The sequence below is a fragment of the Lissotriton helveticus genome, chromosome 11 (assembly GCF_964261635.1).
Source record: "Lissotriton helveticus chromosome 11, aLisHel1.1, whole genome shotgun sequence".
NCBI lineage: Eukaryota > Metazoa > Chordata > Amphibia > Caudata > Salamandridae > Lissotriton > Lissotriton helveticus.
Genome location: NC_136072.1, coordinates 561,088,921 through 561,108,709, shown reverse-complemented (window position 1 = coordinate 561,108,709; position 19,789 = coordinate 561,088,921). Strand labels below are relative to the sequence as shown.

Sequence of the window (19,789 nt, the reverse complement as noted above, 5' to 3'; positions counted from 1 at the left end):
TAAAATATATCCAATTAATTTGGACAAGGTATCATCGAAAAAGAAAAGAGATTTTTGGTTACCATGTGTAAATTGGTTGGAATCTGTGGTCCTATGATTATGCCTAGACACTCAGATACTTAACCGCTCCAGTTGCCGGCTGGTCAGTTCCAAGGGAGAGCCAATTCTAAGGAGAGGTTCTGTGTAAAGTGCAGTGCCTTTGGAACAGAGTTCTCTGGTGGTCGTTTCGATTAAATAGGGGGGCCACAGAGCTTCAATTATCTCTGTTTATTATCAAGGGCGAATGAGGAATAACAAATAAAAAACAGATGCCTGTCTGGGCATTGCAACACACTTGGTACAACCATCTGAGCAGGTCTGGTGAAATGTGACAGCTGCAGTACAATTTATATGGGTGAGAGAGGGTGACAGATTTGTGTGCATGCCACACAATGCAACACCACATAATGCCACGGCACATAATGCTACCCCACACAATGCCACGCCTTTCCGCTCCACGCCACACCATTCCACACCACACCATGTAACTCTACACAATGCCACACAATTCCACTCTACGCCAACCACTGCCACAAAATTCCGCTCTACTGCACACAATGACAATTCCACTCCACACAACAAAATGACAAATATTTCCACTCTATGTCACACAGTTCCATTCCATGCGACACTCCACACAATGGTACACAATTCCACTCCATACAAGGATACAGAATACCGCTTCACACAATTCCACTCTGCACAATGCCACACAATTTTACTCCAATCCACTCCACACAATTCTAATCTTCTCCATGCCATACAATTCCACTCCACAAAATTCACCTCCACTCCCCACAATGCCACACAATTCCACTCCGCTCCACAAAATGCCACACATTTCCACTTCAATCCACTCCCTGCCACACAATGCCACTACCCAGCACATGGTGCAACACAATTCCACTCCACTGCATACCACACAATTCAACTCTGCACAATGCCACACAATTCCACTCCACTCAGTGCAACACAATTTCACTCTGCTTCATGCAATTATACTCCACTGCATATAATGCCACATGATTCCATGCCACACAATTCAGTTCCGATTCAGGCAATGTCATTCCACTCAATACTGCACAATTCTATTCCACTCTATGCCACACAATTTCACTCCACGCCACATGATAACATGCAATTTGAACTCCATTCAATACCACAGAATTCCACTCAACTCCATGCAGCACAATTTCACTGCACACAACATTATGCCACAGTTCCACGTGCCACTCCACACAATGCCACATAATTTCACCAGCATGACCCACAAGGATACTCCACACCTCACAATTTCACTTGACACCACACAATGCCACAGTATTCCTCTCAACAGCACCCAATGCCACACAATTCCACTCCACTTAATGCCATTCCACACAATGTCAAAAAACTCCACTGCACTCATTTCCACGCCACACTATGCCACACAATTCCACTCCACATCACACAATACCAGTCCAATAAATTCCACTTCACACAATGCCACACCACTCAATGCCACACAATTCCACTCCCAACTACACAATCCCACTTCACAAAATGCCAATACACTTCACACAATGCCATGCAATTCTACTCCATACCACATAATTCCACTCCACACAATTCCACTCCACACCAAATAATACCTCACAATTCCACATCACTCACTGCTACTCCACACAATGCCACTCCACACCACAATTCTACTACACTCCACATCACACAATGCCATTACATTCAATCAATCAATCAAAACATTTGTAAAGCACGCTACTGATTCATTACTCCTGAGGCGGAAGCCGGGAGCTGTATTTTTTGTTGCCTGTTTTAATCATTGAGTGTCACTTTAATTGTGTTTTAAAAACGATCCTACCTTTTGACAAGCCCGTTGCACACGATCTGGGACCCTGCTGAAAGCGAGCAGCGCCTCCCAAACACCGACAACGCCCTCTGGCTGACGCCATTGACGGCGTGTACCGAGGCCACGCCCCCTTTTCTGGCCACGCCCCCGCCTCTTCCTCAATATAAAATGTGCCACTGGAGGAAGCGCAGCGGACGAGCGCAGCGGACGAGCGCAGCGGACGAGCGCAGCGGGAGCGCCGTTTGCGCGCTTAAGGCAAGCCCGTCTGCGCCCGTCCGTGCCAGACCGAGCCTAGGGCCAGGCACTCTGGACCTTTCTCCTCAAGCCAGGCTGTCGTACTCTAGGGACTCTTTGCTACAGCTGAACCAGCCTCTACAGGCCTCCTGCGCCAACTCCCTTAAAGGTGAGAACCGCTGCACCCAATGTCTATATTGCCCATTTAAACTCTCTCCTACATTTAAGAACCAACTACCTCCGACAATCATTAATATGGCTCTATTAAATTGTAGATCTCTACCCAAACACTCCCAGGAAATATATATGTTACTAAAAGAGGAGAAATTTGAGATCTTGTTTCTTACAGAAACATGGCTCACACCAGACTCGGACTATGACATTGTTCAGGCGTTACCTCAGGGTTACCTCCTGCAACATTTAGATCGAGCAAAGGGAAAGGGAGGAGGGATTGCTATCATCTATAGGGACCAATTTACATGTCGATTTCACGACAGTCCCCTATCGAACTGTGAAAATTTACATTTTAATATCCAACTATCCCCATGCAAATCCCTCTCAGGACTCCTCATATACCGCCCACCAGGGTCTCTGGGCCAATTCTGTAGCTCCCTGGTGGAATTTTCAACTATACTGTCCAGCACCTCGCCCAACATGATAGTCCTAGGGGACCTTAATATTCATTTCGACAACAGCGAGGACAACACCGCCTCAGAGTTGATTGCAGACCTAGCCACTCTTCAGCTCCCCCTACAGAGCAATCAACCCACGCACATGCTCGGACATCTACTTGACCCCATCATAAGTAACATGAACAATTTTAAAACTAAGGTCCCGATCCCGTTGCCATGGTCGGATCACTTACTCATCCCTTTCAGGTGGGAAATACCTCATATCCTTCTCCCCAATAGACCCTCAGACAAACCCACGCGTCCATGGGCCAAGTTAGATACTGAGAAGTGGAAGCAGGCCTTGGTACTCCACAAACCACCCCTGGAAACAGACCCTATCAAAGCAGATATGAAGTTTTCCTCCTGGATTGAAAATTCCCTTAACATGACTCTCCCAAAAAAATCTCATCTTACCTCCTGTAAAAAAACATCCGCTCCTTGGTTCTCCCAGGAAACCCGCCAGCCAAAGAAACTTTGCAAAAAAGCCGAAAGAGAATGGCGGAAAGACTTCGACCCTAGCCGCAAGAAGGACTACAGATTGTCCATTCTTGCGTATAAAAAAGCCCTGAAAAATGCCCAGACCGCTTTTTTTCAAGAGAAAATCAGCTCGGCATCATGCTCATCGAGGGAAACTTTCCAAATCGTTAAACAACTTCTCAAAACACCAGAACCCACCGGCTCTATTGACCCCTCAAACAACCACTGCGATGAACTGGCTATGTTTTTTGACCAAAAGATCCAAAATATTTTACAGTTACTCCCACCCCTCTGCCCGACAGACCAGGCATTGCCATCGGTACTGCAGGGCAACGATCTTAATACGGGATTTGACTCATTCATCCCGATAAGTCCTGATACTTTGTCCCCTATCTTCCACTCACTTAAAAGTGGCTCTCCTTCGGACCCTGCTCCAGTCAAAATCTTAAAGCTGGTTGCACCCACTATCCTTGAACCATTGGTAAATGTGATCAATGCCTCGCTGACCAACGGATTGGTTCCCCCCAGCTGGAAAATGGCGAAGGTGAGGGCCTTACTGAAAAAACCTAACCTAGACCCCCTTAACCTCTCCAACTTTAGACCGATCTCCCTCCTTCCATGCACCAGCAAGATCACAGAAAAATTTATCAACTCTCAGCTGTCTAAGTATCTTGAATCCAACGAATTACTCAAATCATCACAGACAGGCTTTCGCCCGGGCCAGGGCACTGAAACAGCGAAGGTGACGGTGGTCGAGGAAGCCAGGAAGATCATGGACACAGGAGGATCAGTGGCAGTGATCCTCCTGGACCTAAGTGCGGCCTTCGACACGGTCAACCACCAGATCCTGGCCCAGCGACTTAGCGACCTTGGGATTACAGGCATCGCCCTGTCTTGGCTGAAATCATTTCTGCATGACCGCTCATAGAGGTCATAGAGGGCAACTACACATCTAAAGAGACCCCTATACGTTGCGGAGTGCCTCAGGGCTCTACCTTGAGCCCTACACTCTTCAACGTATTTATGTCTCCCCTGGAAAAGATAGTCACCCCATATGGGATAAAACTCCTGACATACGCGGATGATACGCAGCTGGTGGTTTCCCTCACCCAGCAGGAAAATCCCATCATAGACCTCTACTCCTGCTTAAAAGACATAGTCAGCTGGATGGACAGATCTCACTTGAAGCTGAATAGCGACAAGACTGAGATCATGGTGATGGGGAACCAAGCCCACTTCCATCCAGACTCCCTCTGGCCCCCCTGCATGGGTAAACCTCCAATTCCCAAGCCTGAGATTAAAAGCCTCGGTCTATGGCTTGATAAAAACCTCACCATGCAAACCCAAGCCAGGAAAACGGCCGGAGTTTGCTTCGGTCTCCTACGGTCCACCCGAAAAATCCTGCCACTGCTCCCTTTCCAATCAAGGAAACTCTTGATCCAAGGTCTCGTCCTATCAAGGCTGGATAACGGCAACGCACTGTACCTGGGTGTACCCCAGAAAGTTACAACTAAATTACAAGTAGTACAAAACGCCGCCGATAGGATTTTGACCAACACTAAGACCCGTTGCTCTGCCAAACCAGCTATCCGCGAACTACACTGGCTACCCATCATAGAAAGAGTGCAGTTCAAGGCGCTTTGCCTTACGCACAAAATTCTCAATGGAGAAGCCCCCCCCATACTCAAAGATCTGGTCACTCCTTATATCACCTCCAGACCCCTCCGATCCTCCAACGCCCACCTCATACGAGTTCCCAAGATCAATAGAGCACGAACAGGAGGCCACTGTTTTTCGTACAATGCGCCCAAATTGTGGAACTCCTTGACCTCTGACCTTCGTGCACAACCCAATTTGCTAGCATTTCGAAAAGCACTGAAGACATGGCTGTTCCCGTGAGCATCCCTCTTTCTTATCACATCAGTAATGGGTCAGCGCTGGGACGCTTACGGGCAGCTATGCGCTTTAGAAATCTCGAAATAAATTAGAAATCTCGAAATAAATACTCGCCGTTGAAGGTCTCAAGGCGCTAGTGGGGGTGCAGGGTGCCGCTACTGCTTGAATAGCCAGGTCTTGAGCAGTCTTCTGAAGGTTAGCAGGTCCTGGGTCTGTCATAGGAGGATAGGGAGAGTGTTCCAGGTCTTGGCGGTGAAGTGGGAGAACGATCTGCCACCAGAGGTCGCTCTTCGGATGTGGGGGATGGTGGCGAGGGCGAGGTCTGTGGATCGGAGTTGACAGCTGGTTGTGTACAAGGTGAGACGTCTGTTGAGGTATGCTGGTCCAGTGTTGTGAAGTGTCTTGTGTACGTGGGTGAGGAGCTAGAAGGTGATCCTCTTGTTGATGGGAAGCCAGTGTAGGTCTCTCTTGAGGTGTGATGTGGCTGCGATGAGGGATGTCGAGGATCAGGCATGCGGAGGCGTTCTGAATGCGTTGTAGTCGTTTCAGGAGTTTGGAGGGGGCTCCTGCGTAGAGGGCGTTTCCGTACTCCAATCTGCTGCTGACGAGAGCCTGGGTAACCGTTCTTCTTGTATCGGTGGGGATCCACCTGTAGATCTTGCGGAGCATGCAGAGGGTGTTGAAGCAGGAGGATGAGATGGTGTTGACCTGCTTTGTCATGGAGAGGGTGGTGTTTAGGATGAACCCCAGGTTGCGTGCATGGTCGGTGGGTGTTGGTGCAGCTCCCAGTGCGGTCGGCCACCAGGAGTCGTCCCAGGCCGAGGGGGTGGAGCCAAGGATGAGGAATTCTGTCTTGTCCGAGTTTAGCTTCAGGCGGCTGTTCTTCATCCCTTCGGCGACGGCTTTCATTCCTTTGTGGAAGTTGGTTTTGGCGGTGAGGGGGTCCTTGGTGAGGGATAGGATCAGCTGGGTGTCGTCGGCATAGGAGATGATGTGGAGGTCGTGCAGTCGAGTGACGTGGGTGAGTGGTGCCATGTAGATGTTGAACAATGTCAGGGTGAGGGACGAGCCTTGGGGTACGCCGCAGATGATCTCGGTGGCTTCGGGACGGAAGGGGGAGATGGATGCTCTGCGTTCTGCCAGAGAGGAAGGAGGTGGTTCAGTCCAGAGCCTTGTCCCGGATTCCAGCGTCGTGGAGGCGTGTGCGCAGGGTATGGTGGCAGACGGTGTTGAAGGCGGCTGAAGGTCCAGGAGGATGAGGGCTGCGGTCTCGCCGTTGTCCAGCAGGGCTCTGATGTCGTCGGTGGCGGCGATGAGGGCAGTCTCGGTGCTGTGGTTGCTGCAGAACCCGGACTGGGATGAGTCCAGGATGCTGTTCTCCTCGAGGTAGCGGGTCAGTTGTTGGTTAACAGTCTTCTCGATGACATGCGCCGGGAATGGGAGCAGATAGATGGGTCAGACGTTCTTGAGGTCTTTGGGGTCGGCCTTGAGTTTCTTCAGTAAGGCGTTGATCTCGGCGTGCTTCCAGCTCTCTGGGAAGGTAGCCGTCTCGAAGGAGATGTTGATGGCTTTCTGGAGATGGGGTGCGATGGTGGTGCTGGCTTTGTTGAAGAAGTGGTGTGGGCAAGGGTCTGATTAAGGGCCGGAGTGGATGGTGTTCATGATTTTGATGGTGTCATCGTAGTTTATGTTGGTCCAGGAAAGCAGGGGGTCGGTGCTGATGGTGGCCGTGGGGATGGAGGTCTCAGTGGTTGTCGGGGTAGTCGAGACGATGAAACTGTCGTGGATGTCTGTGATCTTGCAATGGAAGAAGGTGGGGAGGGAGTCGCACAGGTCTTGTGAAGGTGGGATGTCGATGGTGTTGGAGCTGGGATTGGAGAGTTCCTTCACGATGTTGAAGAGCTCTTTGCTGTTCTGTGCGTTGTTGACTAGGCGGTCTTTGAAGGAGGTCCTTTTGATGCGTCTGATGAGCTTGATGGTGTCTGCAGGTGGTGTTCTTGTGGGCTGCTTAGCTGCCTGGTGTCTGTTTGTGGTGCCATTTCTTTTCAAGTATTTGGCTGGCTTGCTTGAATGCTTGGAGGTCCTCTGTGAACCAGCTGGCTTTCGTGCTGGTGTGTCAGCCACACAATGACACTCCACACCGCACACTGCTCCCCCACTCAATTCCACTCCACACAATGCCACACCACACCACACAATGCCACTCCACTCAATTGTAATAATATTTATATGCACTTACTACCCCATTCCAGGCATTGAAGTGGTTTGTGGCATGCCACTCTACTCCACGCCACTGCACTAGGTGTCACGCCACAAAATGCCATTCCATGTCACACAATGCCACACAACACAATGCCTTTCGACTTCCCGCAATGTAAAGCTACTCCATGCCACTCCACCAAAGCCAGTAGATCTCACATATGTGAGACCCATTGCCTTGCAAATGCTTGTTTGATTTTGAGCCATGTGAGGCACTGGAAAAAAAATGCTTTGAATTTTGAAGTAATGTGCCTGGAAAAGGTGTTTATATATTGATTGAGCACTTTAACAAAATTGCCTAAATCTCAAAGTCCCTGAAGTTGGAGATTACACCAGAGAATAGTGTCTGTAAAACATATCAGGACGTAGGCCCAAACATGCTTCCACCTTTTAGACAATTTTTAAAAGGGTGAACTCTGCTGTTAACATCAGTTTAATTTGTTTCACTGGTAAGCTGAAGCTTCCTAATTCATAGAAACATTGTGTCTTTTTTACCCATTTACAAAACTATGGTATCTATTGGATCCAGCAGTTTACACATCTATAAATCTTATGATGTTGGATTAAAACTTTTTAAAAATCAACAAGGAGCATATGCAAGAAAGGACCAAACTAAGAAATGCAATGAGCAATGTCCACAGAGGCTCCAGAAAGGACCAGCCTACTATTGCCAACACTTTTTCTTGTCCTCCATCATAGAAAGAGAGCTTCAGCAAAATGACTCCTGTGTACGGAGCCTTCTGGACTCTCCCAGACTTTCAATATGTTGGATAGGATTTGAATCTAGATGAAATACTTCACTGACTGTACACTGTTAATTAACAAGCACAATAAAAAGATTATGCAGTTAGACCACCATGAAGGTCCACGAATGTTTTGAAGACATATGGAGTGCAACATCCACAGAAAATATGGAAATGAAATAGGAGTTTCTGCTGGCATCATTGCATAAACAACAATAAATTATTCAAGTGCATTGGATCGAGTCAATCTGAACAAGTTGTGAAACAAAATGCTGGCCTTGCGCGTTGATCCTCCCATTGTTCTTGCCCACTATCTCCTATTTCTTCCTGACCTCAGCTCAAAAATAATGGTGAGAAAGATTGCCTGCATGCATCTAAAGAACAATCTGAAGAGCCTGTATTTTTCAGCATCTCTGGGATTTTTCTTGGGGGCAGAGTAGATATTAAGGGTAACAAATGTGGTTAGACACCGATGTTTACATTACTTTTGTCTTGCATCCTATACTTGTTCCACAGACAAAACTTGCAAATCACCGACATGGTGAGTTATTCTTTGTATTATAGGAGTACAACATAATCTTTAACATAATTAGACTATGATACAGAGTCTGACAGAGAACTTGTGCTTGATTGAGGTTGTTTCCATTTTTTTACTTCCACAATGTAGTTTGCCAAATAAAAAGTATTTAAGGAAAGGCAAAAGGAGAATTGTATTCTAGCAAACAATCAATCCTAACTAAAGATGAAAGTAACCAAAAGCTTTAAATACCTGATATCCTGTCTCATGAAGGTCGAGCAGTGTATGCTCTGTTTTAGGCTTTGCCTCAACAAAATGAAAAGTGTCTTCTAGAAATCCCTGCTAAAGTCACAACCCAATACACATTGTCACTGCAACACCAAAAATGGACATACATGGACAAAATTCATCACGCCATCCTAAACCCTCATAACCAAACGCAGATTGTCATTAAAGTATTGTTCGATATTGTCACAAAACCTACATCAACACAAACTCATCAGCATATACGCCTATATCAAAACTCAACATTACAAATCAATCAACACAAGCCCATAAATCACCACCAATACATCCACTATCAATACAAGACCATTAAATTAATTATAAGCATAATCCTAAAAATCTCCTACATCCACATCACAACTTCATAGCTTACCATCATGACATATCCATACATCTTCATTCCCTAAACATCAAAACATAATCCCAACACAATTTCTTTTCATTGCTCCAAACACAGCACACTGTTGCATGTTTCAACAAAGCAATATGATTTCACAACTCCATACATCGGAACATAATTGGTCTTTACAACTCAAAGCATTATCAAATGCAGGCGCGGCCAGCACAGGTAAGAGTGGTGAGGCGGGGCGCGTACGTCGACAGACAACAGTATAGGTAAAGTAAATAAAACCACTTACCTTGCACTATCCACATTGCTGACTTGGCAATGCGGCGAGCGCAAGGGAAGTGGTTTTATTTAATTTTTTATTTTATTTTATCTAGCCCATCATCTATTGACTCCTTCCACCCTGCCCCACTGCTCTTACCTGTGCCGGCTGCGCCTGAATTAAATGGTGATACATTAGGATGATATGAAATGGTTTGGGAAGTGATTGTTATGTGATAAGGGGGAGAGGATGAAAAGGTGCTGAGTTCTACTCTGGTTTGTATCTCCATGCGTCCATAAGAGAACAATTAATTTACCTCTTCCCTTATTAAAGTGAGGACAGCTGTCTTGTCTGACTCGCTGAGGCTGATACCATCGGGAGGACTTTCTGTCCCACATCCTCCTGTGATGGTGGGCCTTGTGGGCTTAGTACTACAGATGTCCAATGAAGACAGCAAATTATTCTGCAGAGAGAAGAGGCATTTTTTACTTCCAATTTTCAACTGCACTTGCTATAAAAACCTCCAAGACTTAATAGATCATCTTTCCCATTCATTCATTTGGGAACACTTAAGGGTTAAAGGGCATTAGAACCTGCCAAAATAGATGACCATGTAAGGCAATAAATTAAGATCACCTTTCCAGCCATTGGGCCTAATTTAGAGTTTAGCGGATGGGTACTCAGTCAGAAACGTGACCGAGATCTTGTCCATTTTGTTACCAGTGGCATACGATATAATCCACTTGCAAAAAGGCAGGCAGAAGATTCACCATATTTGTGACCCAGTAACCCATCTGGCAAACTCCAACTTAGACCTTTACAATGAAGTCTCCATAAGACTGAAATACCTTTACCGAATTCAGAAGACCTGTGCACTGAAAAATCTTTAAATAATCCAATGGACAGTATTTGGGAGAGATAGGTGGCTCTGTATTCCCTTGTTAGTGAAAGAGCAAAAGATGTACTTTCCTTTGTCTACTCTTGAAAGGGTAAAATGGTCTTCACTGCGTCTATTTTGCAGCTCGCTATCAGATTTTTCAATATTTGCTTGGGGAGCAGTCGCTGAAATCTGTGTCAGCTGTGGTTAAATACTAAGGGGCAGATTTATGATGACTGGCGCATCCCCAGGGATGCGCCAGTCATCCTGCGCCGCTGCTCCGCCACCCATGGTGCGCCGCATTTACAATGCGGCGCACCATGGGGCAAAAACGGCACAGATGTGTGACGCATCTGTGCCGAAAAGGTGGCGCATTGCTGGAGCAGCGTCGCAAGCGCGACGCAGCTCCAGCAAGGCTCGGGGGTGCCCCATCTCCACAATGCTGCGTCAAGACCTACGCCTGCTTCAAGCAGGCGCAGGCTTTTGACGCAGCATTGTCCTGAAAGTGACTGAGTGAAATCTTATAGATTTCACTCAGCCACTTTTGCGAGGCGCACCTGCCCCGGAACGCCCACCCTGCGCCGGAACGCCTCCTGATGGGGCAGAGCTTTACAACGTGACGCATCTCCTAGATGCGTCACGTTGTAAATAGGGAGCATTGTTTGCGCCGCCGTTGCGTCAAATAAAGTGACGCACCGGCGGCGCAATGCCTTCATAAATCTGCCCCTAACAGTCTATGTTTGTCTTAACTGGAAACAGGGTCAGGACAGCCATCATTTTACAGCTTGTTGGAGCAGTCCTTAAATATATTTACCTTATCCCAATCAGTCTGACCATGCCACAACAAAACCCAGAGTGGCCCGATCTCCTAGGGCGTGCTCCTCTACACAAAACAGTAGGTGAGGCTGAATTGATTTGCATAAGGTTTGCCTCCTTCTGTAAGGGCACAGATGAAGTAGGAATGATGGTAATGCAGCCACAGGTGCTACCAGGCTTGCTTTAACACAGGCCTTTACATATTCTGTGTATTCCAAATTCTTTTCGATTCATGTGAGTCAAAACAGAGGTAATCAGAGAGGAATATGTTAAGTATGTGCACCAGGTTCAGGCCACTTCTAGAAGGCCATCCTTGCAAAATACCTTATCAAACTATTTATCTCGTACTGACTAATTGTGAATAAATCACAGAGGTGGTTGGTATGACAGCAGAAGCTAGTAACAAAATGGTGTAAATTAGATCTGGGATCAACTTCTGTTATGGTGATGTATTCTTGTGTAATTTCGTGTTATGCTTGTTACATGAATTTCCCGAAATTACGATATTATTCCAAGTTGTGTTATTATGGGCTGCTCGTGGCAAAAAAAAGTAGCGCCAGTACTCGGGAGCAACACATACAACCAGAATGCGAGCAGCTACTGTTTTTGCATTCTTTTTCAAGTGTGAAATGTGTCCTCACGTTAAAAATGGACACGAGGATGTAGCTCACTCTAAAATATTGCACCAAATTTTGCGTAATGCGGTATAATTTTGCTGAAATTTCACATAATTACACAAAAGCACATTATCCGAATTTTGCACACCCATAGCATAAACCAGGAATAGGATAATGCTTTTCAAAGTTATTCAGATTTCATGTCCACTAAGAAACAAAAATATGGCGTACATTAGAGATATATTAAATTTTTTATATTCGAAACAGTGAACGCGCCTCTCTGGTGGTGGTTTAGGGCAGACTTTCCTTTGAAAAGGAATTTTATGTTTCCTGTATTTTGGCGCCATTCGATGAATCTGGATGAAACTTTCCAAAACAGAACTACATGTATTTTAGGTTCCTCATGGTAAATTTTATGCACATTCATCAATTGAGGGCATAAAAATAATGCTGGTCGCAAAAGTGATATTTAACATTTTAAACCCCGTAGGATTGTTTGCGTGATATAGAAAAAAAATAGAAGGACAGAATTACAAACTTGCTGTGTAAACAGAGGTTTACTGAAAGAAGTACCTTTAATTAGTTTGAGCTAAGTCTATTCTGTAGTTTGGGATATTAGCATTCACAAATTGTTCCATGCTGTAATAAAGAAAGTAAATTCGAGACAGCTGGACCATTTATTCACAGAACCACCACAGATTTGTTAATCCATTCAAAGAATAAATTCACACCATGGTACTAGGTAGCTTTTTGTCGCATTGTGCATTGTAGAATTGTAAATCTGGCTCCGATTCGTTAACGTGTGTCCTCCGAATAGCTTGCCATAACAGAAAAGTGTTTGTTGCAGCCACAGTGACCCAACATGATGTATGGAGTTGCGTGTGGGAAAAGAAAAAAAAGATCATGGGAAGCAGGATCCCCTAGCCAGACTTCCAGACCCATGTGGGGTGCCCAAGGGAACCCTGTGTTAATTAAGCATGGGCGAATTTTGCGAATTTGCGATCCGCAAATTTAAGAAATTCGCAATCCGCAAAATTCGTGCGAATTTTTTTATTTTTACGTGTTCGCGGGGCGCTTTGCGTGTTCGCGGGGTGATTTGCGTGTTCGCGGGACGCTTTGCGTGTTCGCGTTTTTTTTTGTGCGAGACCGCTCGTTGTTGTGCCCTTCTGCCCCACTCGTTTGTGTGCCATTCTGACCTCTGCCCCACTCGTTTTTGTGCCCTTCTGCCCTCTGCCCCACTCGTTTTTGTGCCATTCTGCCCCACTCATTGTTGGGCCCTTCTGCCCTCTGCCCCACTCGTTGTTGTGCCATTCTGCCCTCTGCCCCACTTGTTGTTGTGCCCTCCTGCCCCACTCGTTGTGCCCTTCTGCCCTCTGCCCCACTCGTTGTGCCATTCTGCCCTCTACCCTACTCGTTGTGCCCTTCTGCCCTCTGCCACACTCGTTGTTGTGCCCTTCTCCTGTTTTATTTTAGAATGGCGCCGGCAAGCTGCCAGCGCCATTCTAAAATAGTTACTAAGTTAGCTTCATCAGGAAGCACTAATAGATAAAATAAAGCAGGTGCTCGAATTCAGTTAAACTCGAGCACCTGCTTCTATTATTGCTTCCTGTTGAAGCTAACTTAGTAACTATATTAGAATGGTGCTGGCAGCTTGCCGGCACCATTATAAAATAGTTACAAGCTTGAAGCTTGAACTTTTGCCCCCCGGATCCGTTCCGCTCGCGGATTTGCGGCAAATTCGCGGGATTTCACAGATTGCGAATTTGCCGAAAATCCACGAGCGGAACGGATTTTGCGCCCATGCTTCGTGTTAATATAATAATACTTTAAAAAAATGTGCGAGTTGACCCAAGGCCCTGAGCGCAGTACTCACCCTGTGTGGCCAAACTACATTGTGCGTGGCCAAAGGACGAGTATAGTTATGGTTTACCACTAATGGATGTTTGGCCAAAAGCCATGCACGATGGATGCTGCTTGCCAGCACAGAGTTTGGCGCAGACCATGGCCAGAGGCCAAGCCCTGGGACCAACACTGCCGCACACTACCAAAGACCATGCACTACAGGTGTTGGGCACGTAGAAAGAGTTGGGCACAAGGCCTTGAGACCTCTGCAGAGAACACTGCTGTTCGTGTCTGAAAATTGTGTAAAGCGGGGATCTGCTGCCCATGTGTTATTGGGAGCAAGGCCTGGCCAGAGGTCAGGCCCAGTTGCCAACCACTGCTGCACACAGTTGAAGGCCATGCTCTGCAGGTGTTGGCTGCCCCATGGGTTGGATGCCCTGCTTGGCCTGGTCTCACCCCGTGGACAACCCCTTTGCTGTTCATGGCTGTAGGCTGTGCACAGCTGTGTTTGGCCTAAAGCCATATACTGCAGATGTTGGCTGTTCATGTGGAGTAGGTTGCGTGATCTGGATGGGGCCAGGACCTGCGGCTAACCTCGCTGTGCACGTCAGAAGGCAATGCACAGTGGGGGATGGCTTCCTGCACAGGGTGGGGTGCAGGGCCTGGGGTACAGGCCCTGTGGCCAACCTAACGCTGTGCACAGCTGAAGACCATGCACATCTGAAGTTTGACAGACATAGAGGATTGAGTGCAGTGCCTAGTCAGAGCCCAGGACAAGAAGCTACCCAAGCACAGCTGCAGCTAGCCACAGGGAACTCTGCTGTGGGCTATAATTTAATTAAAACTATGAAAAAAATAAAAGTTAAAATTAAGTTATGGTTAGCCTTCGTTATTCAACACCTTGTCTTTAAAAAATAATAATTCGAAATTCACCGGAAAAAACAGTTAAAGTGCTAGTATGGTTATGAATTAAAACCTAAAAGCCACTGAAATGTGAAAATTATGATTAGGCATGGAATTGATAACTAGCAAAACAGCGAGGCAAATCATATCTTGCACAACAAACGCAAGGCTTACCACCTCACAGTATTTACATCAATAAATAGCAACATCTAAAAGCGAAATGAAATGAAACACTGCAGAATCGCATCCATTAAGGATACAACATTCATAGTTGTCTCTGTCAAGTAGTAAGAGTAACGTGGAGTATAAACTCATCTGTAAAATGAGTTATAACATTTGTAACTGCGTTTGGTACATTAATGGCGATGATGACCTATATAAGCCTCAAGATAGCATTCATCTAAAAACAGAATAAGACGCCCTCTATCTTCAGATTGCTTCTTTCAGCATCCTTATATATAAACACTGTAATCTTACCTAACAATAGGAGCTACAGCATGAACAGAGAAAAGAGTGGCAACTTTCTTAAAGACTGTTAGCAAAACTAAGCACAGTCCATCTTTGTGAGACCACCACCCTGTGTAACCGCTTTTCAACAATGCCAACATCTCAACCTTGATTAGGGCTTTGTGCAGGTTATCACGTTGATGTCTACTAGTGGCATCCCCATTATTGGCTACCTGCAGCTTGCAAGGTTTTCAGCTTTTCCTACTCCTAGTCACTCCTTGTTTAGCTTTTCTGAAACCATTTTTTTAAACATATTTTTTATTGAAATTTCACAACACCAATGATACCATCTCCAATATTCACTGCATTGACAGAGCATACATAGCTGAATTGTATTATTGCCAAGAGTGTAAGATACAATTGAAATATAACGTTAGTAGAATATTCAATTATTCTCAGTGGCCCTGGATTCCTCAACAATTGTCTCAATGTTAGCTCCGTTATCCCCTTATCTACTTGTCAACTAATATGATAACCTAATAAGCAATGAACTAGACATCTCTTACAATTCCAGAACTTTTCATGTCTTCGTGTCCTTCTGTTTAATGCGACTCTAATCCACATCCCTGAACAAACAAACAATACCCCTACCCCCTCCCTACCACAAACTCAGCTATGCTATTTATTTTCGGGCATAGTACCGCAATGCAGCGTATTTCTTTCCTTAAATGGGTACAGCATGACCCTTCAATAGACCTTATACTACTAATATTGAGACACACTCCATCCCCTAGAATTTCTAAAACAACTAATCCCACTAATAATAAGCTTGAGCCTTCTCAATCAGACTTAATGCACATCCTTTGCCTTAAAGTCCTCCATCATTGTGTTCCATTCCAGTGATATCATTTTTTTCCTCAAACCTTCTTCGTTCTTCTCGGCTTATTTCAGCTCCCTCCGCCTTGCCCCATCGCACCATTTCATTATACCAATCTAAGATAGACGGTGGGTTAGCTGTTTCCCACCTCATTGTAATGTTACGCTTCACCAATATAAGCGCACGATTAATAAATTTACTAACAGGACCACTTTTCTGAAACCATGTTGTGTCAGTAACTCACGAGCATGTTGTGTACAGGTGCATATCTAGTTTATCATTTCCTCGTGAGTACTCTGAAACTATGTTGCACTGTTAACTCATAAACATCCTACATATGTGTGTAAACCTTACACAACTGTGCCTTGCAAGTGACACAACACTATTACTAGTACACAATTATTGCGTGTCACGATTTTCACAGAAAATAGTGCTTTGTGTAGCCATAATTCTGCATGCTGTACATTGCCTACTATCGATTTTCTTTCTTTTCTTCTCTGTATAGTGCATCTGTTATGTTTCATAAGTTTTATCTCTTTTTCAGGTTTCAGCCATTAAGTACATGTGCGGTCTCTTCAAGACACTTGAATTATCATTCAGTGAGCTTGGAAGCCACCCATTACTGATCACTTGTGGGCATAATCCTGCCTCTCAATTGCTTGCATTCCATTGGTTAGTGCTGCGGTCTCCATGTCCTGAAAAGGGGGGGCCCTCGGCCCCCCCGCACGCATGGCGGCGCGGCGACCGTCTCACCCCCTTTCCCCTCGTGTCCTTCGACGGTGGGGGCGTGCCCTGGGGGCGCGGCCCACCGCCGATTGGCCGGCGCCCCTCCTGACCCGGATTCAATGGAGTGGTTCCGGGTCGGGGGGGCGGGCGATAGGAGGGGCCACCCGGCCCCTCGGGAATAAGAGGTAGGGAGCGCCCAGGAGACCCCCTTGTCCCTGGACGCTCCCTCGCTGAACGTTGTGCCCCGCGTTCGGGGCTTCTTTGGAGCTATTTTTTTCTTTTTGCTGACGCACACTACTGAGCGCATCTTTTGTAGCTGGTGTTGTCCTGTACTGCCCTTTCTTTCTTCTCCCACCTTCCCTCCCGTTGGTGTGTTTGCTTCTTACCTCCCACCCGTTTTCTGTGTTGCCTCACTCCTGTTGCTGTGTTGGCCTGCTACCCACCTTAACAAAAAAAACAAACACACTGACGTGACTCCGTTGATCGTCTCATACTAGCGCTTTTGTTTTATACCTTCGACGCACCTGCCCTCTACACCCTTCTTTGCTTTGTTGCTTGCTCCGCCCCCATGTTATGTTGCTGGTTTTCTTTGTGCTTTCCTTGTTAATGTTGCTTCCTGCACATGTATGTTCCTTAGCACATGCTTGCACAATACGTTTATTTCAGTACAAATTATCAGGGTTTGTCATTTTTCCTGCTGTTGTGTTTGCTTCTTACCTGCCACCCGTTTTTCATGTTGTCTCACTCCTGTTGCTGTGTTGACCATCCACTCACAATAACAAAAAAAAGCGCTACGACGTGACTCCACTGGTCGCATCATAGTGCTATTTATTTTAGCTTCTACACACCTGCGCTCTACCCCCTCCCATGTTTTGTGCTTGCGCAGCCCACATGTTGTGTTGCTTGTTTTCTTTGTGCTTTCCTTGTCGGCATTGCTTCCTCAACACGTATGTCCCATTATAGCACATGCTTACACAATCTGCATATTTTAGGAGGACTTCAAGGGCCAGTTCCATTGTGAATCAAGATGGCTCTACCAATTCCTCTTCTCACCCCATGGTGAATTGTTACTACCCTCCCCTCCCCTCCCATTGTCATTAGTTTTGCTGCCCCCCCCCCCGCAAACCCCACCTCCCCCATTATTGCTTGACATGTAGGGAGCTAGAAGAGAGGAGGATACCACCCCAACCACAGTTTACAGTGCACTAAGAGACCAAGGGCAATTCTCCAATAAACTACCACCCCAACCACAGTTTACACTGCACTAAGAGACCGGGAGCAATTCTCCAACAAGATACCACACCACCCACAGTTTACAGTACACTAAGAGACCAAGAGCAATTCTCCAACAAGCTTCCAACCCAACCACCAGTTTACACTGCACCAAGAGACCAAGAGCAACTCTCCAACAAGCTTCCACCCCAACCACAGTTTACAGTGCACTAAGGGCCAGATGTAGGTAGGGTTTTACCGGTCGGTAACGGCCGAATTCGGCCGTTACCGACCGGTAAAAGGAATTTGAGATGTAGGGGGCAGAATCGGTAATTTTACCGTTCTGTAATTTACCGATCTGTAATTTTACAGAATCTGTAAATATACCGGTCGGTAAATTTACAGAACGGTAAAATTACAGATTCTGTAAAATCGATATGTAGGTGGGACTCTGATGAGTCCCACAAGGCCTAAGAAATCGGTATTTTACCATCAAATTCGATTTGATGGTGAAATACCGATTCAGGTGAGCATGCAAATGTGTGCATGCACACCTGTGCCATATGACAGGCAGACCTGCCCTTAGGGCAGGTATGCCTGCCATATGGCCCCCGAACCTTTTTTGGGGGTGCTAGAGGGTGTCAAAGTGACACCCCCTGCACCCTTGCCAAAAATCTGTATTTACCGATCGGTAAATACCGACCTGTAATGCCCCATTCATTCCTATGGGCTTCAAAGCCCATAGGAATGAATGGAGCATTACAGGTCGGTATTTACCGAATCGGTAAATACCGACTTTTAAAGAATCGGTAAATCCACATCTGGATTTACCTACATCTCGGTACATCTATTTTACCGACTCTTAAATACCGAATCGGTAAAATTCGGTATTTAAGTGTCGGTAAAATAGATTTACCTACATCTGGCCCTTAGAGACCAAGAGCAATTCTCCAACAAACTTCCACCCCAACCACAGTTACACTGCGCTAAGAGACCGGGGGCAATTCTCCAACAAGCTTCCAACCCAACCACCAGTTTACACTGCACTAAGAGACCAAGAGCAACTCTCCAACAAGCTTCCACCCCAACCACAGTTTACAGTGCACTAAGAGACCAAGAGCAATTCTCCAACAAACTTCCACCCCAACCACAGTTACACTGCACTAAGAGACCGGGGGCAATTCTCCAAGAAACTTCCATCGCAACCACAGTTTACACTGCACTAAGAGACCGGGAGCAATTCTCGCTCTGGCGAAGCCCTCGTACGAGTGAGCGCCGTTTGTCGACTGTCCTTGAGTGGATTACAACAGTGCAATCTGTCCCTCTAATCTGCTAATGCTGACTTCGCTAATCTCATTGTCATCTGCTAACCTAACCTGAGAGCTCTCAGGCACTTGAGGGGATTTAAGGAAATAAGAAGTGAATTCACATCACAAAAAACAAAAATGCAAAAAAGTGCTTGCCTTCATTTTTTTTTTGGTAACAACGTCTGCAACCACACATCAATAACCGTTCAAAATATTCCCCTAGCAGCAACTGCACTCGTTTGACATGAATTAAAACAGTGGGTTTAGAGAAAGTATTGACTTCTGTTTAGAAATTAATAGCATACCCTCCTATCCATTCCCACTTCTGTGTGTTGCTTCTGGTTAAAGCGTCACCAGTATGGTAGACTACATAGTGCGGTGGGGGGATTTTAAGTTATGCAAGATGCTTGTGTTTGAGACTCCAGACCGATACTGCACGCATGTTTGTTTAAATACACATTAAGTGGCCTTTAGCTCTGCCCCAAGGAACAATTCTCTCTCACCTCATATTATGGTTGTCTGGTGTACATGCCACCATCCACGGAGTGACATCAGTGCTTAATTTGTAAAAGAATAAGTGCCTTTGTCTG

The 19,789-nt window shown here is 46.0% G+C and overlaps 1 protein-coding gene across 11 annotated transcripts in view; it reads right to left on the bottom strand.

Annotated features, from left to right (window-relative positions):
- Nucleotides 1–19,789, bottom strand: part of TACC1 (transforming acidic coiled-coil containing protein 1) — an 875,899-nt gene that overhangs the window by 39,683 nt on the left and 816,427 nt on the right. For 7 of the 11 annotated variants that reach the window (XM_078666332.1, XM_078666333.1, XM_078666330.1 and 4 more), the window contains one exon: nucleotides 9,892–10,038. The exons of the other annotated variants lie outside the window; for them this stretch is intronic. In XM_078666332.1, the coding sequence (XP_078522458.1) occupies nucleotides 9,892–10,038 (147 nt within the window). The remainder of the gene's footprint in view (nucleotides 1–9,891; nucleotides 10,039–19,789) is intronic. 11 annotated transcript variants of the gene reach the window in all.